Consider the following 24739-nt stretch of genomic DNA (forward strand, 5'->3'; position numbering starts at 1 on the left):
CCCAATACACACACTAAAAGGAAGCAGTGCGCGCAAATTCCGTAATTAGCTTTCATAGGATATTCTGGAGGTCAAAAAACTTGTAAGATTTAAGTCCAACAGCTTTAGAGAGGTAAAGCTCCTGAATGGCTTATGAGACTGTCGAACACGAAGACACGCATAACAGCCTAAAGTTTAGGGACCTTCTGAACCAGATATTAGTGAAACCTAAGAGACGGTTTCAGAAAAAGAGTACGGAAAGGGTATGTCACTGACAGTACCACACAAAACAACCATCCTGTTCCCAGAACCTTTCCTAAAGCAACTGATCCTGTCCACTGTCAGAGATGGAGTGAAAGCAGAAGGAGGAAGAGAGGAATTCGGATCAGACCCAGAACCGTCCTCACGAATTGGCCGCGTGTAAGGTAAGGTTTTGCCGCCTTTGCTAAAGAAGTTAAACGATTATAGAAAAGTGACAAGGAAGATGACAGTGCCCAGCCATAAGGGGAGGGAGCGAGCAAAACGAAGACCCGAATTAGTTAAGCGGCGAGAAAGAGAGAGAGAGAGAGAGAAGAGAGGGAACCCGGCCAAAAAGGGTAACAGATAAACACGGACTGGGCTCACGGTATAACGACGAACACGGCAGACTCCGGCCCTTTATGCAGGGTGAGAGCGGCGCGGGGAGCTGGGCGCCGATCCCGGGAGGAGCGAGCACACACACGCATGACAGCGAGCGGCCCGCACGCCCGGGCTGCCATGTTCTCACGGCGCCCCGTGTAAACAACGCGCTGCCCCCCTGCCGCTGCCCCCCCGGCGCTGCCCCGGCCGCCTCCCCCTTCCCGCCGCCCACCCGCGCCCAGCCCGGCCCGGGGTGCTGCGGGCCCGGCCCGGGAGGCCGCGGCCGCCCCGGGGCTGTGTTTACACTGACAGCCGGCGTGCACCGCCCGCCCCGCCGCCGAGCGCGGACCCCGCTGGGCTGAGGGGGGACCCGGGGCGGCCCCTCCGGCCCCGCCGCGCCCCGCGCGGAACCGAAAGTGCGGCGGGGCAGGGCAGGGCAGGGCAGGGCGGGGGGCGGGAGGTGCCGCCGGAGCGACCCCCCGGCCCCGCCGCCCCCGCGGCCGCCCCACGCGCCCCGGCCGCCCCTCACGGCCCCCGCGCAGCGCGGCCGCCCCCTCCCCGCGCAGGGCCGCCTGTCAGCGCCGCCGCGGCGGCAGGAGCCGGAGCCGGCGGCTCGCCGCGCCCTTACCGTATCCGTGCGGGCGGAGGCCGCGCCCGTTGGGCCGCGCAGGCCGGGAGCGGGAGGCGGCGGGCGCCGCCCGGGCAGAGCCGGGCCGGGCCGGGGCCGGGCCGGGGCGGGAGGGGCGGGGGCGCAGCGGCGCGACCTGCCCGGCCCGGCCCGGCCCCCCCCCGCGCCAGCGCCGGGCGCGCGGGGGCGCTGCGGGCAGGCGGGGCCGCTCCGCGCCTGCGCGGGCCCGGCCGACACGGGGACGGGGAGCGCCTGAGGGAGCGGCGGCGGCGCCGGGAGCGTCCCCCGGGCCGTGGTGCCCGTCCGTCCCCCTCCGTCCCTTCTGTTCCGGACCATAAAGGGCGAGGCTGAGCGGCATCGAGACCCCTGCTGCCCCGGGGTTTTCCCCCTCAGCCCCGTGCCGGAGCAGGTGCCTGCTCCCAGCGCCGCGGGCGCGGCGGTCTCCTCACGGACAGAACGAGCTGTCCGTGTGTCTGGTTGCTGCCGGTTCCAGGAGCTCTCCGAACGCAGGGGTCTGGTGTGGGAAAGAGAGACTGTTTATTCTGCGAGGTGGAGGTTTCTGCAGAACGAGCATCCCCGACTATCAAAAGCTTTTACTGTGTGTACATTTTAGCAGACAAAGGAATTAGTGTTCATTGGCTACAAGTTGCATAGTTCTCTTATTAATTAGGATTCTGTCTCCTATTGGTTAATTATTCTCTCTCTTCTCATACTAATTAGTCCCCATGCTCAGTCTTTCTCTTCTCTTGGGTGGGTGGGTTTCTTGGGCCGGTGGTTCCTGAGTCGGTGGTTCCCAAATCCCCCTGAGGGAATTACCTTTTACCCAGTCGGAGCTGATTCCAGCACAGTTGCTGACTTGGGTTTATTATTTTCCTCCTTATCTTGGGAGTTCTGCCAGATGGCCCCTAAATTCTGCATCTTTGTGTCCACATCTTTGTGTTACATCCTCCTTCCCAAGTTTTGTTAAGCTCTCCCTAGGTCTGAGGCCATTGAAGCATGTCAGCCCCTAAACTCTAAAAAAGCAATTCTATCAACGAGTAATTTGTTTTTCTAATACATGGACATCACTTAGAGCTTGTTAGCCACTCTCTGTTTCATGGGTTAAATCTCACTTCTTGTTGATTAGGCCTGAAAATATACAAAAATCAAACATCAACGAACATCCTTTCCTAAGAAAATTTTTGCATATTCCACATTTTGCAACACGATGAGCTGTGGAGCCTCAGGCCTACAGAACCAACTCCAGGCAGTGACCTGTCAGGGCAATGCTGAAGTGTTGTTTTCCAGTTTTACCCAGTCACAGGTGTCTTGTAGAGCGTGTGGTTTTGAAGCCAGCCGAATTCATAATGCATCTTTTGTTATCCCCTTGGCAGTAGGAGACACACCGTCAGACTCTGCTCACAAAGCAAGTACATATATAAGACTGTCTTGATCCAGCCTGGTCTGGAGTTTTTAATAGAATTGGTCTTCTCCTTTGCAAATATTGGGCTTTAACCATTATGCCAGAAAAAAACCTCCACTGCCAAGGAGACTTTCTGCATTGCGAAGCCACTTGCTGTAAGGAGCTCTAGGATGAAGGTTTCTGTTCAGACTGATTCAGGCCCCGCTGTGCCTGTACATTGCAGGAGTCTGACACGCTCTTTCTAACAGCAGCCCTCAGCCCTGAGCAGTGCACACAGGCACTACAGTCACATACATGTGCTCCTCACCTCCATCTGTGTGCAAAAGTACCTCTCTGCTACATCTCAGTTTCCATCTGACCACCGACATCTACTGCTCCATTGGCGCTCCTGTGCATCTCCTCCTCCACCAAGTCTGATTTCCAGTCCTCAGTTTCTGCCTTTAACCATTACTCCAGAGCTCTGGCTCTTCTTCCTTATGCATCTGAACTGAGTATTTCTTGCCTCTGCATTCTCAGGGCATCAGCTTCCTTTCCTAAGGAAATAAAATCTTTCAGGGTTCTTTAGGCTCTGGAATCTGACTGACTTTTACAGGTCACATACAATTTGAGTTTTCCAGGATATATAACATGGGCAGTTATTTTCCTCAGAGATGGCACCAACATCTCCCTGACAATAAAGGTAGCCCTAAAAATATCAGTCCTGTGCCCTGAAGCGTGGAAACATTGGTGGTTCTTTCTTTCCAAAAACATGTCAGGCATTACTAATAATAGATGGTGCAACCAGCAGCCTCTTATGTAAGTGGCCACTGCTGAGGTGTAAAGTTAAATTAGCTGTCACTTTGTAACAAAGCACACATCGTAGCAAAATTGAGCTTCTACTACACGCATACACTTGGATGTCATCAATTACAGATTTTGCTACTGGTTTACATTAACCAATATGAAATTTCAGTTTTCTGTCTGGTCTTTAGGAGATAAGAGGTAACACTTTTAGATATTTTGTTTGCCTTTAATTAAAAGCAAGGCTCAAAGTATATGGGTAAAAAAGTTCTCATTTATTAACAATGTAGCTGACATCCGTGTTGCTGCTAGAAATTATAGAATAGTGTTCAGTGTTTGCACATCAGAAAGTGTAATTATTTTAATGTTCTAGCATGCAAATTGTATAAAAAATGTAACGAAGTTGTAAAGTTAAAATCTCATTGGCAGTGGATGATGGAAGTTCATGTTTTATAGGCCTTGGGCTTAGATCTGAGATAGCAGATGCCAGTACAAAATAAATGGAAGTAAAGAGCAAGTCAAGAAAAGGGTAGGAGGAAGAGATTAAAGAGTTCCTGGTAAAAATTGTCTTGTTATAGACTGAAAATATGTCCAGCTGTGTGGGAGTTTTAGCCCTTAATGACAATTTTCTTGCAGCCTGGCAGACCGAAGTGCTGTCAGTTTTGTCTGTAGTGCTTAATTAGCCCTGACTTGATGTGCTCACTTTTTTGGGTTTGGTTGATTTCGGCTTTTTTAAATTCTTATTCTTCCTTCAATGGGTCCAAGTTAAACCTCAGAAAAAGAAGAAAACCTCTCTGTTCAGGTGCAGCAGGACATACTCGCTACTGATCTGCACCTTACTGGAGCTGCCTGTGCCAGCAGGAAGGAAATTCCGGATGGGCTGTTTGGGATGGATATTTTGTTGCGTGTGTTTGTCACAAAAGCGCTCACTTCAGTAGCACAAGCCTGAAACACTTGAGTGGCCTTGCTTTTATAAAAGATGACCTTTAAGATCCTACCAACACCTCACAGGAAAAAAAAAATTACATCGTGAGCTGAGAGCTCAAAGATTATTGCTGGTGGAAAAATATCACTGGGAATGGTAAGAACCAGGAGTAGTCTGGACAGAGTCCTATTCTTGAATTGCTGTACCCCAGTGCAGAAAAGGGTTTTCTGTCTGGACCAAGTTGGACAGATCCCAAATGGAGGTGGCTATTTTGACACACTATTGATAACTGGAACAGTTCTTTAGTACCAGTCTCAGGCAACACTGCAAATGCTGAATCCAGAAAGGGCCACTGGATATCTGTTTCTTCCATGACAAAGGGACAGATGTTTCCCCAAATCGTGGAATCATCTAATGGTTTGGTTTGCAAGGGGCATTGAAGATTGTCTAGTTCCAGTTGGCTTTTGGACTTATTTTTGCAGGGATATGGGACCTAATTTGAGGTCTGTATATCTGTTGATTCACATATTTCTTTTGCCAAGGAGAAATACCAAATAAACAAAGGTTCCATCTGTGAAGAATTCCAGATCCAGCAGAATTAAGGCAAAGCTTCAGACTTGTTGCAAATTTTCTGTGCTATGAAGACACATGACTAGTGGCAGCTTAACTCAAATTTAAACTTCTTACCTACCCCCTTGATTTTATTCATAATGTATGCTACTAAAGCAGCTTATATTTTACAGTAAAGGCCTTTAAATTGCATGTCTAAGCCTAATCCTTTCTGAATTCACCAGCTCCTTTATAATTTTCCCTTAATGGCATGCAAGTTAGAAGAAAATAAAATAAAACAAAACAAAACCTCAAAAAAACCCCAGCCAAGCACACCCCCTCCTTTCCTTAAAGCTGCAATGCTACTTTGCTTGTAGAGCAGGTGAGCATGAGAAGCTTCTGATCCTCAGCAGGGGTTGTAACACCACTAATTACATGGGAGTTATGTGATTAGAGCAGGGGAGTGATGCAGTGCTGAAACGAGCCTGTTGCAGGCAGGATTTAGTCTTGAATAAATTTGTCTCACTTTTAAGATAGAAAGAATTATACAGAAATAAAGGAAGAAGTGGTTTGTTGCTGCCTACTAGATAGACTTTAAAATACAGCAGTTGCAATATTTTAGAAAAAAAAAAAAAAAGTAAGTTAGAATAAGTGTGGAAGAGGACTTAACCTCATTTTCACTCAAAAATACATGGAATGTACATGGCATATATGTTTTCTTAATTTAGATGTAGCAGAAAACAAAATGGTCACAAGGGAGCCTTCTTGTACAGGGAAACCCTTTAGGAAACGGTGGTGTTTTACAAGAAAAAATTCCTTACAGAGACTAACTAGTTTGACTTAAAGAAAAAGTAAAAATTAATTGTCCTCAAAGGCACATTTGTCTTTCCATAGCATAATATTTCAGCATTGAAAACTACTTTTCATTTAGGAACAGCCAAGCTGTCTTCATACGGACAGAGCTGAGTGAGGATATCTCAGAACTGGTACAGAACAGAAGATTCTGAGAAGAGACGTGCTGAAAGGGAACAGGCAGGGGGTGCAAATCAAGCCATTAAGGTTTTTCTCATAAAGTAACAACTTCAGACACTTTAAAGTCCTTCTCTCTTCATTTACAACTAGGACTGAATAGTTTGTGTAACTTCCTTCTGCTGCAAATACTCATAGTAAGTGAAAAGGGGCGAGACTGCAGTGATTTTGATTTTATTGAACTTCATTAATAATTTAAATGGAAACATCCACCCTCCTCGTGTTCCCATTGGCAAGACCTGTCAAGCCTTAAGCATTTACTCCAGGTTTGGCTCCTCTGGCACCAAATACTTTGCATTGGAAATTAGTCAGCTACTAAAACAGTGGAGTGAAAAGTATCTGTATGATTTGGATTTTCTCCAAACCACAATTAAAAAAAAAAAAATCAAGCAAATTTTCTCCAGTGGAAAAAAAACATAGATTATTCATTTCTTCCTCTATTGTTCAGCTCCAGATTTTGGGGATGGGGGATTCTTTCTCTGTTCCAGGTTTTAGCAATCATACTGCTTTTGATTTACTGCCCTCTTCTGCTTGACAATGTCAGTGCATGTTGTCCAATGGTTAATTGTTCTCAATTAGCCCTCACTGGAGAATAAAATTTCCCACTAACTACTGAGAAAGAAGTAGTATGCAGGAAGAAAAGCCAGGGGGAAAAAAAATCACATTATGGGAAGTTGATTGATGAATCTCCACGGACCTTAGTAATTTAATTTAATTACAGAGATAGAAAGGGAAAGGGGAAATATGATCTGGATACTTATTACCGTCTCTCATCTTCCACTTATCCTCTGTATTTTCCCCTTTAATTTAATTGGTTTGCATACCACAGTTACTGCTGAACTGAGAAGGGAATGCACAGGCAGCCTAGCTTCCTGAGATGAAACACAGAAGTTACAGCAATGTAGAACACTTTTCCTAGGACACAAGCAGAGCTCACATATATACCTTCAGGAAGATCACTAAGTCATGAAGGTTTTAAAATAAGGAAAACTATCACTAAAAACCCTAAGATTTTTAGGTAATTAAGAGACTGGATCTGCACATGAAGCTGATGCAAATAATTAACTGACCACATGAAGAAGAGTCTTCTATTCCTCAGAAGCTTCCTGTTTGTGTGCTATGCAGGAGCTGTTAAGCATTAATCACAAACAGCCTTCCAGAGCTTGCAAAAGCCATCATTTGAGTTCAGTAAAACGTCAGGAGGAAGTGCAGAACATCTGCAGACACCTGAACGACAAGCAGATCATGCTGTTTCTACAACCTGTTTAATTACCCGTAGTTAAAGCAAATAGCAGAAATAACTCCAGCACAGAAACCTCTACTTTTAGCCCTTCTCCCCCTCCAATAGAGTTAGAGGAGACAACATCTCCTGCAGCATCCCATAAAAAGGAGTAAAGCCCAGGATGCAGGAGAATCCAGTTAACCAGTGGTAATGTTCGATGCCTGTCACTCTAGGATGGAATTAAATTCCATCATCCTGCACAGCTTCCATCTTCTGCAGCAGGTGAGCAGAACAAGAAAGAAAAGCACACAATCAAGAAATAGCTTCCTCAAGAGCAGAATTGTCTGTGTGGCAATAAGGATGGCACTCCATGGAAATGAGCTAAGCCACGTGCAGCAGACAAAGTGAGCTCCTGTGTCCTTTCACACAAAATTCTTCCTGTCCCTGCTTGTCTTCCCTCATGCTGTACGTGCCTGTATCCTCTCAGCTCTCTCCTGCAGTGCTGCTGGCTCAGTCTTTTAGCACCTGCAGAGAGGGAACAGCACCTGCAGAGAGGAAATGGCACCTGCAGTAGCCGATTGTAGCCAGTGCTGCAGAGGTGCATCATAAGTTTGCTTATCTGCTGAAAAACACATCAAGTAACTTATTTTAGCTACTGATCTCCTCAGTCATCACTCAGCTGGTAGGAACTTTGTGTCCCTCCCACCTGTCTGGTAAAACAGAAGTTGGGGTGGCTAGGTGGTTCAAAATGTTTGAGGGAGAGGGGCCAACAGGTTAGGGGAAAAAAATCACAGCATATTCTTGGCTTGGTCGGAGTTCACTGGGGTTTTGTCTTTGGGGTTTTTTGGTGTGCATTTTGGGGTTTTGTTTGGTTGGTTTTGTTTTGTTTGGGTTTGGGTTGTTTAGTTGGGGGTTTTTTTGGTGATTTTTTCCCCTAGAAAAGTAGATAAAAAGTAGTATCTTATCATATCATCAAAGTTTGCTGCACAGGCACAACAAATCTCAATTAAAGTATTTCACTCAGATAGTCCAAGTGTTGAGTCCCAACTTGCAGTATGAACTGTCTTTTTAAGTAATTACCTTTTGTTTTGAAGAAGCAAATGAATATGGGATTGAAACTCTATATTTACGTCAACACAGGCAAAGAGTAAACCTGAAGCTGTTAGATGGACTTCATCTGTCTCCAGAGTTTTCAGCTGGCAGCAGCAGCAGGCTGTCCCCCTTCACCATAACCAGCGCTAGAGGGGGGTGAAATGCTCTGCCAGGTGTTTCCACAGATACTTGCTGACAGCAAAGGAGAAACGTACAGTTTGGACAAATTTGTGAATCTCAAGTTTTACTTTGGCCTTTGAAGTGTATTCTCATGAACAAACCTTTGCTCCCACCTCCTTTAGTCTTGTGTTATGTCTGTCCTCTGCTGTGGCCTCTCCTTAAGGAGCCATTTCAACAACACCCTTTCAACATTTCCTATGGTTGGTCACAGCCTTTGTGCAGCAACTCAAAAATTCACTCTTTTGAAGGTGAAGGACAGAGAAATATTTATTTATGTGGTAATTAGACTCGATACTAGCAAGACTGATGAAAATATTCAACGATGGCCAGACCTCTGTGAATTGCAAAATATCTCTGTTTTTAATCTAGGATAATCAAGAGCTGAAGCAGATCATGCTGTGCTACATGTCATCACAGCTAGAGTTCATAATATATTCCTAGTTCCTTTGGCTTTCAAGAGTAATGTTTTTATTTTTCTTTTCTTTTTTTTTTTTTTTTTTTTAATTAAAAAACCCAAACAAAACAAACAAAAAAGAGGATCCCTGACATAAAGCTATCCTGGGACTCAATTTTTTTTTTTTTAAATTGGAGGGATTAAAAGCTTTGGAAAGCTCACCACAGTTTGTGATTCAATCCTTCAGGCAGCTGTTCCGAAGGGCTAACATATTTTGCCATGTACCAGAGCAGTTCCAGAGATAAAGGGCCATTCAGCTAAGCCTATGATTTCAGGAACCCTACTGCTTGCTGCAGAAAAACAGCTTCTTTCACTGGGAATAAGTGAAAATTAAGAAATAGAACATTTAAGAGTATGCATCCATCACAGGATGTTTAATCTACCAGATAAATAAAGAGAGACTCTTATCCAACAAAATATCAGTCTAAGACTTTTATTCCAGTAGCTTTGTCTACAAAAATTGCTTTTAATCACAGTGGCTTTATCCTTTAAGCAGAAGGCCGTAGTATTTCTTCTCGAAGCTCAGGAGCCTGCTTTTGCCTCTGCATTATTCCAGTTATTCCTAAGCAGGTCCAGGGGCAACGGGCTATATTTTTGTTGGAACACTATTATAATTTGCTTTATGATGGGGGAAGCAGCATGTGTTGCTTTGTGCCATGGGTAGGAATGTCATAATGCTGTCATTTCCCTTTCAACATTTTCCAGAGTTCTGCTTGGAGAGAAAAGAGTCAGATACACCTTATAAAGCACACTTTCTATATAAATAGTATATAATATACCTTTTTTGGCTCTGGTTTAGAATTGTTGCCATTCTGTGGTGGCTGTAATGGGTCTCAGCATTTTGTCTTAGATGCACACTCATGCACTTAGCACAACGGAGGGTTAGGAGAACAGTGTCATACAAATCCATTATTCATAATAGGTGTATTCTTTATGAAGTTAATACTAAGAACACAAGATTATTTATCTATTCTGTTCTTTCTTAGTCCCTAAGAATCCTTGTCCATTTGAACACCTGTTGCATAGCCTTCCATTGGGATTTTGAGATTTGGTAGGAGCAGAGCCCAGCATCCCTGAGGCAGGAGCCACCACTTCAATCCATCATCAGTAACATCAACTGGCGTTATTTTGATTGTCATGCTATGAAGTACCTATTGGTAGCACTTGCAAACAGGTTTTCTTCCCAAAGAAGGAGCCTTAAAAGTGTTTAGTCCTGGATATTATTGTGCAAGGAAGGGTAGTATCTGAAATGTTTATGCAGGGGGGAAATTAGATATTGTACAGCCAGATGTCCTATGCTTACAGCCAGATGTCCTATGCTTACAATCTTAAATCCAAACTCGAGAGCAAACAGGTTGCTGTTTTCCCCGTGATCCAATTTAAAAATGCTAACACGTAATTTTTAAAAGATTTTTGACTCGATTTAAAACCCTTTACTTACGTTTTAGCATGGAATGTTACAAAGGTGTAACTATGCACAGCAGCTTGGACCAAGAGTAAGAAATCAATGTACATAACGAGACAACAAAGACCTAGAAGGAGTTCACCTGGCATGGTTTAGTTAAGTCTACTGCTTCTCTTAGCACTTGTATTTAGGACATGCTGAGTGGTGCTTTGACTGGGTGCTACTTTCTACAGCAGAGATGTTAATCACAGAAGCATCTCTCTAAGCAACTTAAATCTTATCTGTTGCAGCACTGAATACTGGTCCTAATGAGCAGTGTGTGGCATGACAAACTGCACAGTTTCTTTTGTGTCTCCAAGGAAGAGTATGAGGTTTCACACAGGAATCAGCTGGTTGATTGCCACAAATACTTCCGTTAAACTTTTCAAAGCCTTCAGCACTGCTTACTGGGGAACAGAAAAAAGAACCCGGTTTAGAGGAAGCAACAAGAAGTGATGTTTAGCAACAAGCACGACCAGACATTCCAAGCACACTGTAAATTTGACTGTGGGTTATCAGTTGAGTGAATTACAGCATATAACCACTACTGCTCTGTAAATCATGCTTATCTGATGGCTTGTGAAAACTTGCTCTGTTTCTACCAAGGAAGCCAGATTTCAAGGAATCCCGAATCTTCATCAGCGTTGCTCAGGTACAAGTGAATTTACCTGCGTGCTGGACACATTCCACTAAGTCTTACTTCCACAAATAGCTACTTGCTTAACTTTAAGCACAGAGTAAACCAATTGTGTTTGCTGAGATTACTGATGTAAGTAGCTCCATAGCAGTGTCAGTTTGGGGCCAACAGCCACACACAGTAGAACTGGGCATCCTTACTCTGGCACACTCTCAGCAGCAACTTAAGGCTTTATCTGAGGATTTACTCCATCACTACCACTCCTATCCCTTCGCCAAATAATTAGTATTTTTAAAAAAATTAACTGTATAATGATTTGATTCTCACATCAACATGTTTTTTGTTTCTTTTTCTTTGCCTTGAATTCCTTAAAAAGTATGATGTTTTCAATGCAGAAGTCACGCTCCAAACTCCAAAGTGCTTACAATCAAAACAAACACACAGAAAAATAACAGGAAGAAAATATTCTTTCCTGACTAGGAATGCAACATGGTTCTTGACTTGTACATTGGTAAAATGACAGGCAGTAATCTTCCAGCACTAAGTAGTAAAATGTTTTATAAATCTCTTCCCCACCCCCAACAAGATCAAATTGGAGCTCAATAACAGACCCTTTTGCAACCTTGTGACGCTATACTCATAAAAAGTAGTTTTTTGATCAAAAAATAGTCCAAGCAGTTTAAGCAGAATTCAGTGGACCTGTATTCTGATGGCAGATTAATCTATTTTTTCATCTATTTCCATTTTGTCCCCTCAAAAGTGCTTCCCGCAGCTTGCCTTCCCTGCCACTCCCACCCTTTTCAATTACTGTCTCTGCCTTCATTAATTGAATGGGCTATACCGGGTATTTGTTGTCTAAATGAAAATCTGGAATAGCAATGAGACAATTTGTGGGGTTGCCATATGTTTACAAGGAAAAAAAGGATTCTTAACTCAATTTCTTTCTCTATATCACTGCATTTATGTGTTCCATAGCGGAGACAATTTCTTGGTAACTTGGTTTCCAAGTGATACCCTCAGGTACCCTTAGCTTTCACTTTGAGCAAAAATAACAACCTTGGGAGGCACAACTTTTCTGACAATGAAAAAAAAAAATAAAACGAACTGACAAAGACACTAGCAAAGTAGAATGAGTATTATATTCAGTAATTTTCATTAGCACAAACTAAAAGTGCAGATACACTAATTGGGAAAAAATGTATTTAAAATAAAACATCCAGAAGGCTATTGCTCTATTGTATAGACCAATAATTCAGAAGTCCAGTAGCTGTATAATTTAAATCAAAAGTCCAAAGAATATTTTTGCCTAGGAGAAAGCTACAAATCTCAGGTCTTTATCCATTTTGCATTGGATAAAACCCAACAGGACAATTGGGATAGGAAAGTTTTGCTTCCAAGCCTCTAAAAGATGCCAGCAATGGTTCCCCAAAATTAAGAAATACTTCAATAAAGTTCTTTTTTTCTTGGGAGCAGAAATACAAATTCACCATCACAGTGCATGTGCAGACTTACCACATGCTGCAAATTGCCACTAACTGAGAAAAAAAGATAGGTGAAGAGCAGGAAACCACGTGCTGCAACTGTACTGTGTACCTTTAGGGGTCTTTAGCAGATTCTTCAGGTGTCTTCTCCTCCTCAGAAACTGAAAATGGAGACAAAACACCAGTGAAAAACATTGGAAACAACTTATTCAATGAAAAATAGTCAAGTAAGTTGTTTCCTTTAGTCCAAAGGATCCTTTGGACTAAAGGGATACAATTTACAAAGTCATATTAGGTATACAGACACTTTTTCTTTTAGCTTTTTAATTCTAGTTTTAAAAGAGTTTAGAGGCCAAACTTCTAAACTCCTTTGAAAATCTCCGCAGTGATGATTTTAACACACATTTTTCTTTGCATTCAGTTACATCATTCAACTTCAATAGCAATAATGTAAGATTGTTTATTGCTCCATTGAAACACTGCAAGGTTTATTAATACCACATGAGCTATATTTTTATTTACACCCACGTAATTTTAGAAAATTAAGTCAGATGTTGAAAAAAATGTGTTACAGGCAGCACAAGGAGAATTTCTTGTTCTTAACGAAGTTCACATCTAGCCACTTACTTAGCAGGGCACTGAGCTCAACACACCACCACGATCCAATTTAGTAACAGCCTATTCCTACTGCACAGCATATAGTTTCAAAACTAGATTTTCTGCTAACACTACGATGCCAAACACAGCCAGCACAGGCAGCCACATTGCACCACTTGAGCTCTGCATGCTCTTGCAGCCAGTTCAGTGCACGCAGCCATCAGCTTTTCAGGGACAAGGCATTTCAGAGCCAGCTGTACTCTTCCTGCACCTTCTGCAGTTTGCCACGACTCCTCAGCATCAGCGTCCTGGCTCTCGGAGGCTGTGTCAGAAAGCTCTTGAGCTGCTGAGGCTGCTCCTTCCTTGCCACTGTCTAAGTTTTCCTCAAGGGCAGAAGAAGCTGCAACATCCAAGACTCCACTCACAGATTCTATGAATCAAATTAGAGAGATAATTGTCTTCTCTTTCCATTCACCACAGTAAACGAGAGTGAGTAGTCAAGGCTCACTAAGCATGAAGTACCTGCCTAACATACATGCTTGAAGTAACTGAAGACAACAGGATCTATCAGATGATTAAATTCTATCATGCAAATAAGGCTTTGGAAGTGGAATTCCAGGAAAAGTCTAACTCTTTCCAGCACTGGGGCAGAGAACTATAAACCTGAGCTATTTTCATGTATTTATACATAGACAAGTATCCTCTAACATCTATATTCTCTCTTGCAGATACTGCTAGGTTCTTTTTTTTTTTTTTGATTGCTGTCAAATTATTAATGATGTGCAAGAGGCTAATGGTAAAGTTTCCATGGAGATATAATCCTGGTCGGATCAGAACCATAGGACATTACATATATGCTCCACAGAACCATGGGTAGTTTTAATGTAGAAATATCCTAACATCAGGCTGAAGGTTCAGGCTGCAATTCCATGGTTGCCAACTAGCTGTTTCTTAATCCTCCTTTAAGCATAAAGCAATTTGTCTGCATAAAAAAGTCTGTAATAGGTAATATATCTCTTTGTAGATACCCTCTGCAGCAAGAGTGAACACATCAACCAGCAGCTGTATGTTAAATTTTACTTAAGTTCTCCCTGACCGTGTACTTCTAACATTCCTGTCAGAGGTCTCCAACATCACACACCTCAACTGGTCGGTGGGATAAGGTTTGCAAAGACTTTCTTGTTACATCCCATACTAAGCTACACATCTGTTAAATACAGCTAACTAAACAGCTTCATCAGAAGTTCAATAAATGGACTAAACAGGAGTTTTATAGAGCTAGCATCCCATGCCTTTTTCCAAATATTACCTTGCAGCTAGTTAAATACAGCGTATTCTGAATATCAACTATTTCACTTTACAGAATACTGACCGCATTTTGAAGAAGCAACAGAAAAAGAAATATTCAGGAATTGCTACCTTTGTCTTTATGGGAAACAGCCATGCAATGAAAGTAGTATATTTGAAATGTGGAACTTTAGATATTTTACAGCAAGCAATGTTTGATGTAATGCCATATATCTGCTACAGTAAAAAGCTGGTGGGTTTGAGTTTGTAACATCAAACATTCAGCTTATATTACCAAAAACTCACTCTCTGACTGATAGTGTTTCATTTTTTTCTCAGGAGTGTTTTTATTTCTTTTGCACTGAGAAGAGTAGATCAGGAAGGAAGTAGAGGGAGCGACATGGTCTCTCCTGCTTTTTAATAAAACTTCATTTCCTTTGGATGGGAAGTGTGTTTATTTGTCACCTGTAGGAATACCTGCCTTGAAACCTAACATTAACACTTATACCACTTGTACTGAAAAATTTGTCTCTGGTCTGAATTGCTCATTATAGTAATCAGAGAGGCAATCTACTGCAACAAAATAGGGATTCCTCCCAGTGTGTCCATCCAGGTCTTTGTGGAGTGGCTGTCATTCCCTAAAATACAAAGGAATTTGTTGGGACAGGCATTGCACTTTGAAAACCCATTGTCTGTAGTATGAGCGTATAATGTTTATGTAAGAAATTGTCCTTGCTTAGTGCAGAAATCTCCAGCTGGTACTTTTTTTTTATTCAAGTGGCTTTCCCATCCGTTCCTGGAGCACGTGTGGCCAGAGTTCCATAGGAGCCCCCTTCCTGGTGCCACAGTTGAAGGGCTCTTGTGGAGAAGAGAAAGATGGCAGTAGTGGTGGTCCAAGTGCAAGTGCTCATGGCAGCACCAGACAGGGCAGCTTGCACTGGGTCATAATCCATACCTTAAGGCATTATCTCCAGCAGAGACTCACACTGGCCAACAAAGACCATTTTGGCATCAGTTCTTTGTCCTATTGCTATTACAGCCAGCTATCCAAGTGCCTCCTGGTGCTTTGGGCACTGTGGGATTACAAAGCAGTCTATAACCTCATGAAGGCAATCCTGAGCATTCATTCGACACCAAAACAAACCTCGGCATATTTCTGGTGATCCGTACACGTCTTGGAACAAATGCTCTGTATCCCATTCACAAGGCCAACATGTTTTTCTCTGTCCAAGGGAATTGCTGTGATCCCAGGGGAACACCAGAAGAATGATGAACTGGCGAGCTCAGAACTGCCTATTTCAGATTTGGGATTGCCACATGGGCTCTTCTACGTGAGGAATATCAGGCATACTGCCCGAGTCCTTCTCATCTTCTCTTACTGACCACTGGTAGCACAAAGCTTTACAAAGCTTAGAAATCTCTCCTCTTTGTTTCCCTAGATATTAAATTTAACCTAAGTGCTGTTTCACACTCTTTCTCTCTCTCTCTCTTTTTTTTTTTTTTAAATCTGCATGCATTTCATTTTTTTTCAATCCAATTTAATCTCTCACAGTTGTTCCACGTAAAATCCTGCAGTAAGACCCTATTTCATACAAGATACTTTAATCTATGCCTGATACAATGATGACTCATTTTCCATAATCCTTGGACGAAGGATTTTACTCTTCTGTCTGTTCAATTACTGCAAAGTTGTTAATAAGCCTGTCATGAAACTCTCCAGCAATTAACAGATGTAACCGAAATCACTTCTATCTTTGGATAGTTCAAATACCAAAAATTTAAGCTTCTCTATTTCTTCAAAATAGTCGTAGAGGAGTTACAGCACCTTAACTAGTTCTGTGTCGTTTCCTGAATGATGAATGAAAATCTGAAGTCCCTGTGTTTCCTTGTGCAGTGATAACTGCAACCCATTTTGTCCACTTATGCCAGCTTTTTTACAATTTCTACAGGGTGTAACTAAACAAAATAATCTACCCTGTGCAATTGCTTCTCTACCATGAGGACACGTGGTATTTGAGTCCTATTCATATTACACTTCCCACTGAATACCCTAGGTGCTTTATTATCCATGTAGCACAATACCACTTCAGCCCCTAAACATCTTCAGCAAAACACCCACCTGCAGCATTCCTGTCAAATGGGTCTCAGTCAAGTGATGATTTCACCCTGACTCATACGATTTAAAACCTGCCATAAAAGGGAATGTTCTTGGGTTTTAGTTTCCTCTTATATTCACAAAAGTGGTGTTCATTGGGCTTTTTCTTGATTCTGTAGGGGGAAGTCCCACACGCACACATAATAATTTATTGATAGCACTGGAGTTAAATGGCCTCATAATTTTCCTGTTTCATAGAGGTTTTGGTGTGTTGTGTTTCCCCCCCATCTTAGTAGGATATGTTACTCTACAGAAGGTATACAGAAGGTATACTTCACAGTTTCATACAAGCTATTATACTGGCAGCAAAATTCTCAGCCTCTGTGTATAATATTAGCCACTTTTTCTGAAAATTGGATTTTTTTTTTCTCTTATGGTTCTTCACCGGGCATTTGTTGATTTTAAGTTTTCCCCTGGGATAAGTAGCTACATCCCAGTATCACTGGCTACAGCTTTCTTCAACTTTGCTAGGCATTTGTAGCACTTAAAGATCTGAATCAGGAGCTTAACTTCCTTGTGATTTCAGCAAATGACAACATAAAGGAACTTCAAGCCTCAGAGAAATCAAACTAATCATGTTTACTAACTGTAGGCAAGGGGTTAGGCTTTGCATATTGCATCAACAGCTGTTGCCAAAGCATTCAAAGGGATTTGAACATCCCAAGGATTTTGAGGACAAACATCCTCAAGGCTAGTTAGAGCCCCAGCACATATCCACTGTGAAGCCATCTGTGTAACATCCACTGCTTACATGTAACAGGGAACCCTCACCAAAACACCACCTGCTTTCTGCCCAGGACAGCTACAGGCACCCCCAAGTGGTCTTCAGCTCCTCTGCTTCAGGAGATAACCATTTGGAGAAGAACTACACCCTTCCAAATTGCACATGCAGGAAGAGAACATGACTGGGCAACTACCAGGAGCACATTACACATGCACCAAATGCAATACAAAACCAGTTCTGTTGTGAAAACATGTCTGGTTCGAGTTGAGTAAATAAAGAGAAGGAAATTGATTTTATAGACAAAAGGAAATTGTGGTTTTGTTTTGAAAGCTTGTGTTTGGATGGGTTTTTTTAAATAAGGCAGCAGCATTAGACAGCTCCAGTAGCTTATTAGCACAATATCCAAAACCAGTTCCACTTAGAAATGCAATTTTTAGGAAACTATCCCTATCATTTCAGTGGGAAAAAAAAAAAAACACCAAAACTGCTTCCTGCAGTACTTATTCTTGCAGTCTTTAAAGACAATTTCTACTCTCACAAATGCTGCAGTTGCAGGCCTGAGAGCGAGTGCAGGACTATACATTCTGGTGCATTCGCAGCAGAACAGAAAACAGTCCAAATCCAGGATGATTCTGCATCCTCATGATGGTCAATTGAATTGTGTGATTATTAGTGAGCTCAGCATTCCTCCAGCAGAACAGAGAGGCAAGATAAGCGGGGACTTGTGTGCCCTGTGTGACTGACTCATCTTTGCTCCAGCTGGTAATAAAAAATAACACACACAGATTGACTTTCTCCTGCCAATAATAAGGAAAACCACACACTTTTGAACTGACTTCCAGAGGGCAGATCCTACTGCTTGCATAGTGCCTTCCCCCCAAAGCTTTCCAGCCTTTAAAACAAGCTTTGCAACTTTCCTGGGGGAGTTTTTAAGCAGAATCAGCCTGGATTTTTGTCTGGGACACAAAGCTCCAGTGCAAAATTAAGCTAGCTCACAGTGACAGTCATGTCCTACCCCCTGGTAAACAACATGCTATGGGATGACCTTGAAGCAGGGAGGTGGAAGGGTGTATAGAGAGAATCCACTTAGCACTGATGATGATAAGTGGGATCTGAAACCTACCACGAACTTGGTTCTTGCAAGAATTTTTGTAGAAGATGTTCCTGATAGCATTTCTACAGGGCAAATACTGTCAGGCTTTAGTGTTCAGTGTTCACAAGGCTGGATTTTCCAAGCTGTGCTTCATCCCACACACCACACGTGAAAGCTAACAAAGCCAGCTACCAGTGCCCCAACACAAACATCAGCATGGACCACACTTCCTGAAGAAAGGGACAGGATACATGAGATTAGGGAGAAGAGGAAACAAATAGTTGACTTCTCTTCTTACTCTACACATGTATGGTTATGTCAGCAGTGCCAAGAGGAGCGAGCAGATGAGTCCAGAGGGAGGAATTCCAGCCCTCTGTCTAACCAAGCTTGGACTACTCTGGGAGCAAAGTACCTTCCCTTTGTTACAACACTGAGGTTTTTTGAGTTCCAATTTAAGCTACTGCTTTAAAGCTTAGAGCAGCCCTTCAAAAAAACCCCCAGCCATGTTAATGTGAGGGTCAAGTCTTTCCACTTCCACTGAAGTAGCAGCTAGCCTGCAACCAACAAGTAAAGCTTATTTTACATACAGAAAGAAATGATTTTTTAATATCTATTGATACCAAATTGTAGATGAGTGATACAAATAGCCTGCAGGCCCATTAAAACTAACTTTAAATCTTACTGGATTTTAAGCTTTTACCCTGTATTTTTAAGTGGCTTTGTAAGTATAAGTTTTCCTTATTTAAAATACAGATGGAAAGATTGCTGTTTGCGGTTCCAGATTTTAAAATGAAAGATATATTCAATTTTTTCCTTGCTTGGGGAGAGGTGGGGATTCCTTCCTGTGGGACAGAAGTTTCATAATGAGACCATACAAGATAACCACACCTTTCTCAGTACAGTCTGTATTTTTTCCCTCAGTTTTGCATTTCCCTACCAATATATTTAAAACCATCATATTTTGATTCTAATCCTAATCATTTGATTCATTGAAAAGTGATGTTTCCAGTTAGAAACAACAGCAAAAGTATTTGAACAGGCACTGGTTTCCTGCAATTTTTAAAGATATTTAAAAATATTTTAAAATACGCTTCTCCGAGTGAAGCATTTAACTTAAAACAGTATCCTTCATATCGTGATTTTTTTTTTCCTGGTGAAGCTGATATCTGAAATGCACAACACCGGGTCCAATTACTTTAAAAAATATTCCTTGCAGAAGAATTTGGCTTTATAAAGCTGAAATAATACAAGTTAGCCAGCATAATACAAATGGAATCCGCCCGGAGCACACAAACCAAAGCTGGAGTACAAAACAAGGCTTTGATATTTCAAGGTACCTATAACATAACCAGTGTCACACACCAATTCCAAAGGGGAGGGGGGAAGGAAGTCAAATTTAATTGTGAAAACAGAAATATTTTATTTACAGTCTTTTTAGAGACCCACTTATACCAAAATGTGATGCTTTTGTTTACACAAAGCTTCCTCAGTCAGGTCCACTGAGGGTCTTGGGATGTCCTCTGAAATGTTAGGATAGGCAGAGCAAAATATTCCCAGTTCCTTTTCTTAGGTTAAAGACCTGCTTTTGGAAAACTGGCAGAGGAGTAGAATTGACTTTTAAAAAGTCAGATTCTGCCATGTTTGAAAAGTAATTCAAGAATGTTTTTGAGAGAAGCTGCAAAACAGAGCACAGGAAAAAGGGGGACTTGGTGCCTTCAAATCTGACCCAGGGGAGAAGACAGCAGTAGCAGAAAGAAACTGCGATTCCCTTTAAGAACAACTTCACATATTTTGGTTCCACCATCAGCTTTAGGGAAAATGGAAAGAAGTTCATTCAACAATGGCTTTTGTTCCAAATCCTGAGGTGGTGGTGACAGCTAAGGTCCTCTTCCATCCTTTCATCAGAAGCCACCTGCCACCCCAAGTACAGCTGACTTGGGCTGAGCACCTCCTCCCTCTGTTCTTGGGGGCTCAAACCACCATCAGCCACATCAGCAAGAGGAACAGGGGGAAATCATCACCACCAAGGCAGCTTGGGGCAAAATAGGCCAGACTGTGCATCTGTCCCTGGAACAGGACCAAGTGCTTCAGGTATCACTGGCCAGGAAGATACAGGGAGCTCAGCACGGAGGGCTTGCAGGAATATCCTGTGCACCAGGAATGTCACGCAGAACCACCTGAAATGCTCTCTCTCTGCTCATTGGCATCTTATTCAGTGACCACTTAGGATTCTGAACAGCTAGACCAAGTTATCCAAGTTACTCTTCGGAAAGAAAAAAAACACTTAACACCTAAACATTGGGCTTAAAAAGCAGAAAATGCACTGGGTGGTTAACCACAGACCAACGCCTCTCTGCGAGGCACTGTGAAACCAGCACTTGGGCTTCACACAGGGAAACAATAAACCTCTCAGTTCTACATGCTAAACAGAGTCAAGGAAATAACAATTATTTAGAGAAGCACTGATTATTTTTCAGTCTGATCAGCTCCTCGGATGCACAGGACAGGAACTAGTGGCTGGCAGCTGCTGAAGCCCATATAGTGCCAAGATATTTTTTGTGGAACTGCCCTGGCCTGATCATGCTGTTGTTTGGACACAGCATGAAGACAGCCCCAACCTTCCTGACCTTCTTACTTTGCAGTACCCTGCTAGAGCCCATGGGCATCAGGAGTTTTCTCCCCCTGGCATTTCAGTTATTCCATAGGATAAACCCAAACCAGAGGTTCAGAGCCCAAGGTCTTTGGGAAACCGATGAACAGAGGAAGGCTGGCATTTCTGATAATCCTGCCACTATAAAAATCTGACATCTTTCCCTTTTTGCAATCCCATCCATAAGTAATCCAGATAAAAACCCACGAGGTCCAGCTAAGAGCCTAAACCATGGCATTGTGAAGCATATTATCATAAACAAAAATTTTCTTCACTCCATACAGAAAGAAGAGAAACAAGTTCAATCAGCCAAACACGTCACAGGTTGTTTGTGCCTGATGTAGGTCACTAGTCCTCAAGAAAAGCCTCATTAGTTCATACTAATGACCAGAAGACTCACTTCATGAGAGCTCATTCTACAATGGCTGAAAAATGAAATGGATTTAAAAAAGATTCAGAGAAGCCTGTAATGGTCAGAATAAAAGCAGAACAGTGCATGTCACATTAATCCAGAATAGTTTACAATACCTCATATAATTTCAAGTATATTGTTTTATATTCTGTAACGTGGATTTGTAGCAGTGAGAAGCAACTCACATTGTGTTTGTTCATTTGCTTTAAACACAGAATCATGTCTAGTCACTGATTGGAATAGATCAGGAGGAAAACTAGTGCAAGTTAATATAATCAGCATATATGAAAATGCACTAATAATTTGGTGTATTAAATCCTCCAGAAGGTTCTAAAAGCCCTCCTAATTAAGTTAGATGTTTTCTTGAACATTCCCCATACAAAGTAATGCACCAAGTTTTACCCACTTAGTTTTCAAGGGAGCAAAGTTAAGCATGTTGTTTTTTGAAAAGGATGTTTTTCTCTGCAATGAGAAACATTGCCCAAAAATTAACACCAAACCATTGTGGTTTGAACTGTCACCACAGGAGAGCAGAAAGGAGTCCCTGATGCCATTTTTTCTCTAAAGCAGGACACTAATAGTATTCCTGTGGGTGCTGTATTTATAGGAAATTTTCAGACACAGGTAATACTACTTAAGGTAAAGTAAATGCTAACAGTTTTTGTTGTCCAAAGTGAGTTCTTGCTTTCCAATTTATATACATACAGTTATTTCGGGATTCTTTTTAAGTCTTGAGAATGAGCTATAAATGTTAGTAAAAGCAGTAAGTCTACTTTCCCCTTAATAGTGGTAATCATTTAGGCATTATTCACTGTATGTGTTTTTACCAGCTTTAATCTTTTCTTGAGAAGTTACTTGTCTCATTGCTCTACAATAGACAAATAGGAAGACAGTTATTTTAGTAGTTCTCCCCCATTTATTTGTTTGCACTCTTAGCTGGGAAGCTCTAGGGGTTTTTCCCTTTTACCAAAATCTGCCTCCTCCAAAGCATGCTGTAAAATTCTCTTTTCAGCTAAGCTGCTCAAAAATGAACAGTCTCTCCATTTACCAACTTAGGTCTTCAGATGCTCACAACTTTTACAGAAGTCTTTTCTAAATATTGTTCACTTTCTTCCAACAGGGATTTTCCAGTTATCCTATGATGACACATCTACAAGCTCGGTTTTATGAAGGAAAAACAGGAGGAAGAGAGAAGAGACTGGTGGCCAGTGTATGGCAATCAGAGAGATAAAAGGTAAGTGCAGCAGTGCAAGAGACAGATAAAGAAAGTGATAAAATGTGAAACAGAAATACCCAACGGAAGTTCCACAGATACAGATGCTTCCCCAGTAGGATAATATTCACATAATTCAAATTTCTAGAGCCTAATTTAGCTAGATTAATCTACCACACTCAACGAAGAGGAAAACAATCCTCATTTCTCCACCTCACACAAACAAATGCCTGGAAGGATGCGTCTGTTTTACTGAGCAATGTCATTCTGAAAGCCTTTGAATATGAGCAATTGCAAATAACTCTGATGACTCTTTGGCCATTTTCGAAGTACTTCCAGTGTCAGCACACCCAGAATTTGGTAACTTACCAAGCAAAAACAATGTGCACTGATCATGCCAGGTTTTTTTTTGTCTGCTTGGCATCGCTGTGTGACTGGGTCAGCGAAAAGTCCTGTCCTGAAAGCAGCAACTCTTGTCCAGAGCAGCCTATATTTGTTTCTCTAGGCTGCAGACAACTGGCATTGTAATGCCATTTGAAGCCTGACATGGAAAGCACTGGCACATTCACACACTAATCCTCCCCAAACCTAGTCACTCACCCAAATGGTATTTGAAATAACAAAGAGAGAAGAGACCATTTTCTTTTCGAAAATTAGAAAAGAACCTATGCTACAGAAGTCAGGAGTGCCAGCAAGCATGGACTGGGGCTAATTGCTTTTGTTATTCCAGTTGATAATACCAAAACTTCAAGCCTCAGTACCAGAGTTGGAGAAAAGTTTATAGTGGTAATACAAAAACTAGAAGTCACAACCCTGTCTAATCCAAATAGCAGCTGGCCAATCTGTGCATTTTATAGCATTTTTCTATATAAAGAAAAAATTATCTTAATTTACGGCTTCCAGACACAGAGTACACAGAAGGAGAACAGCAGGAACTTAACCAGCATCAGGCAGTGACCAAGAATGGCAGCTCAAGCAATGAAAAGAGAAAGAAAATTAGAAATTAGAGGAAACTAAAACTTTGGTAACAGAGTAACACAGCACAGTACTTTTTTCGGCTACAGTATTGCACAGAATTCCAGATACCAGTAGTGGATTGTAAATTGTTTAAACTGAGGTGAGGAGAAAATTCCAGGCAGGTACAATCGTAATTAACTCTCTGGAACAGAAATTACCCAAATTAAGTATTAAGCATCTACCTCCAAGGTTGGGTTGGGAGGTTTCTCTGTTTGTTTGTTTGATATTTGTTTTGGTTTGGGTGGCATTTTTTTGCACATCCATGGTATCTGTATACATACCAGAGGTATATACCCAGGTATGTGTACTGGAGCTGGAGACAAGTGTCCATTGGCACCCTGCACTTCCAAACATTACAGAAAGCTTTATAAACTAAAAGAAACAATTACATTTGAAAAAGCAGAGGTTTGCTGGTAATGGTAAAAACACTTGCACCTTCACCTGCAGAAGTAACATCAAGCTGCCAACAAAACCAATAAAAGTTACTTAAATAAGTATTTTTTTCAAAAGCTCTGAAAGAAAAGTCCTTCTCTACCTCAGTACAAGTGGAGATACACATTTTTTCCCCTCTAAATGAAGATAATACAAATGATAAAGATGGTTGAATACAAAACTGAAAGGCACCTCCAGAAGGATTTTAATTAGGAATATCAATTTTTTTTAAAACAGAATAGCTGTTGTCTGCAAGTAGGCACTGAGCAAAATGGTACAGAGAGTGCAGAGAACTTTTGAAACAAAACCCCCATCTTCTTGTAAGTGTGATGCCAATGAAAACTAGTTTTTAGACAGCTTAAAGGAAAGGGACACCGGTTTCAGACCACGTGCTGCTTGTGGCCCTCCTTCCCGCGGCCAGAACTCCTTGGAAGAACTGCTCCAGGGTCTGTTCTCCTGCAGGCAGGGCTGGGATGAGGGGAGCAGTGAGTCCTAAGGCGGCCTGGCAGCTGGAGCCTCTCCAGCCTCCCAGGGCAGGACTCCGGTTACACAGCGCTCACAGGGAGCCCCGGGGATGTGACCTCGTGTGAACTCCTGACAAGGTCCTCAGGGCTCACCCTTGGCTGGAGACACCTGTCACCAGCAGCTATTTACAGCAATCCTCACTGGTGACCAGTGGCACAGGGCAGCTGTGCTCAGGAGCAGTTTTAATGCCCCAGGAACACTGACGACATCAGGC

General features: G+C 42.3%; 2 protein-coding genes and 1 long non-coding RNA gene across 7 annotated transcripts in view; 1 reads left to right on the top strand and 2 right to left on the bottom strand.

The window, feature by feature from the left end:
• Nucleotides 1–1337, bottom strand: part of ELF2 (E74 like ETS transcription factor 2) — a 35246-nt gene extending 33909 nt beyond the window's left edge. Inside the window, exon 1 of one of the 2 annotated variants that reach the window (XM_051768063.1) lies at nt 1226–1337. The gene's annotated coding sequence lies outside the window, so the exon portion shown is untranslated. The remainder of the gene's footprint in view (nt 1–1225) is intronic. The other variant, XM_051768062.1, reaches the window with a different exon arrangement.
• LOC127460959 (uncharacterized) lies at nt 312–22592 on the top strand. The gene is made up of 2 exons (XR_007899916.1): nt 312–404; nt 22459–22592. It is a non-coding gene; the product is annotated as an uncharacterized LOC127460959 (long non-coding RNA).
• Nucleotides 9276–24739, bottom strand: part of MGARP (mitochondria localized glutamic acid rich protein) — a 28803-nt gene continuing 13339 nt past the window's right edge. Inside the window, exons 5-7 of one of the 4 annotated variants that reach the window (XR_007899911.1) lie at nt 13289–13447; nt 12452–12581; nt 9276–10709 (exon numbers count right to left, since the gene is read on the bottom strand). Coding sequence is in view for 2 of the 4 variants with exons in the window: in XM_051768076.1 (XP_051624036.1) it covers nt 12535–12581; nt 13289–13447 (206 nt within the window). In the remaining 2 variants the exon portion in view is untranslated. The remainder of the gene's footprint in view (nt 10710–12451; nt 12582–13288; nt 13448–24739) is intronic. The other 3 variants (XM_051768076.1, XR_007899912.1, XM_051768075.1) reach the window with 3 other exon arrangements.

Source organism: Manacus candei, unplaced genomic scaffold (genome assembly GCF_025592945.1).
Source record: "Manacus candei isolate 608988 ecotype Guabito, Panama unplaced genomic scaffold, ASM2559294v1 h1tg000092l, whole genome shotgun sequence".
NCBI classification, from domain to species: domain Eukaryota; kingdom Metazoa; phylum Chordata; class Aves; order Passeriformes; family Pipridae; genus Manacus; species Manacus candei.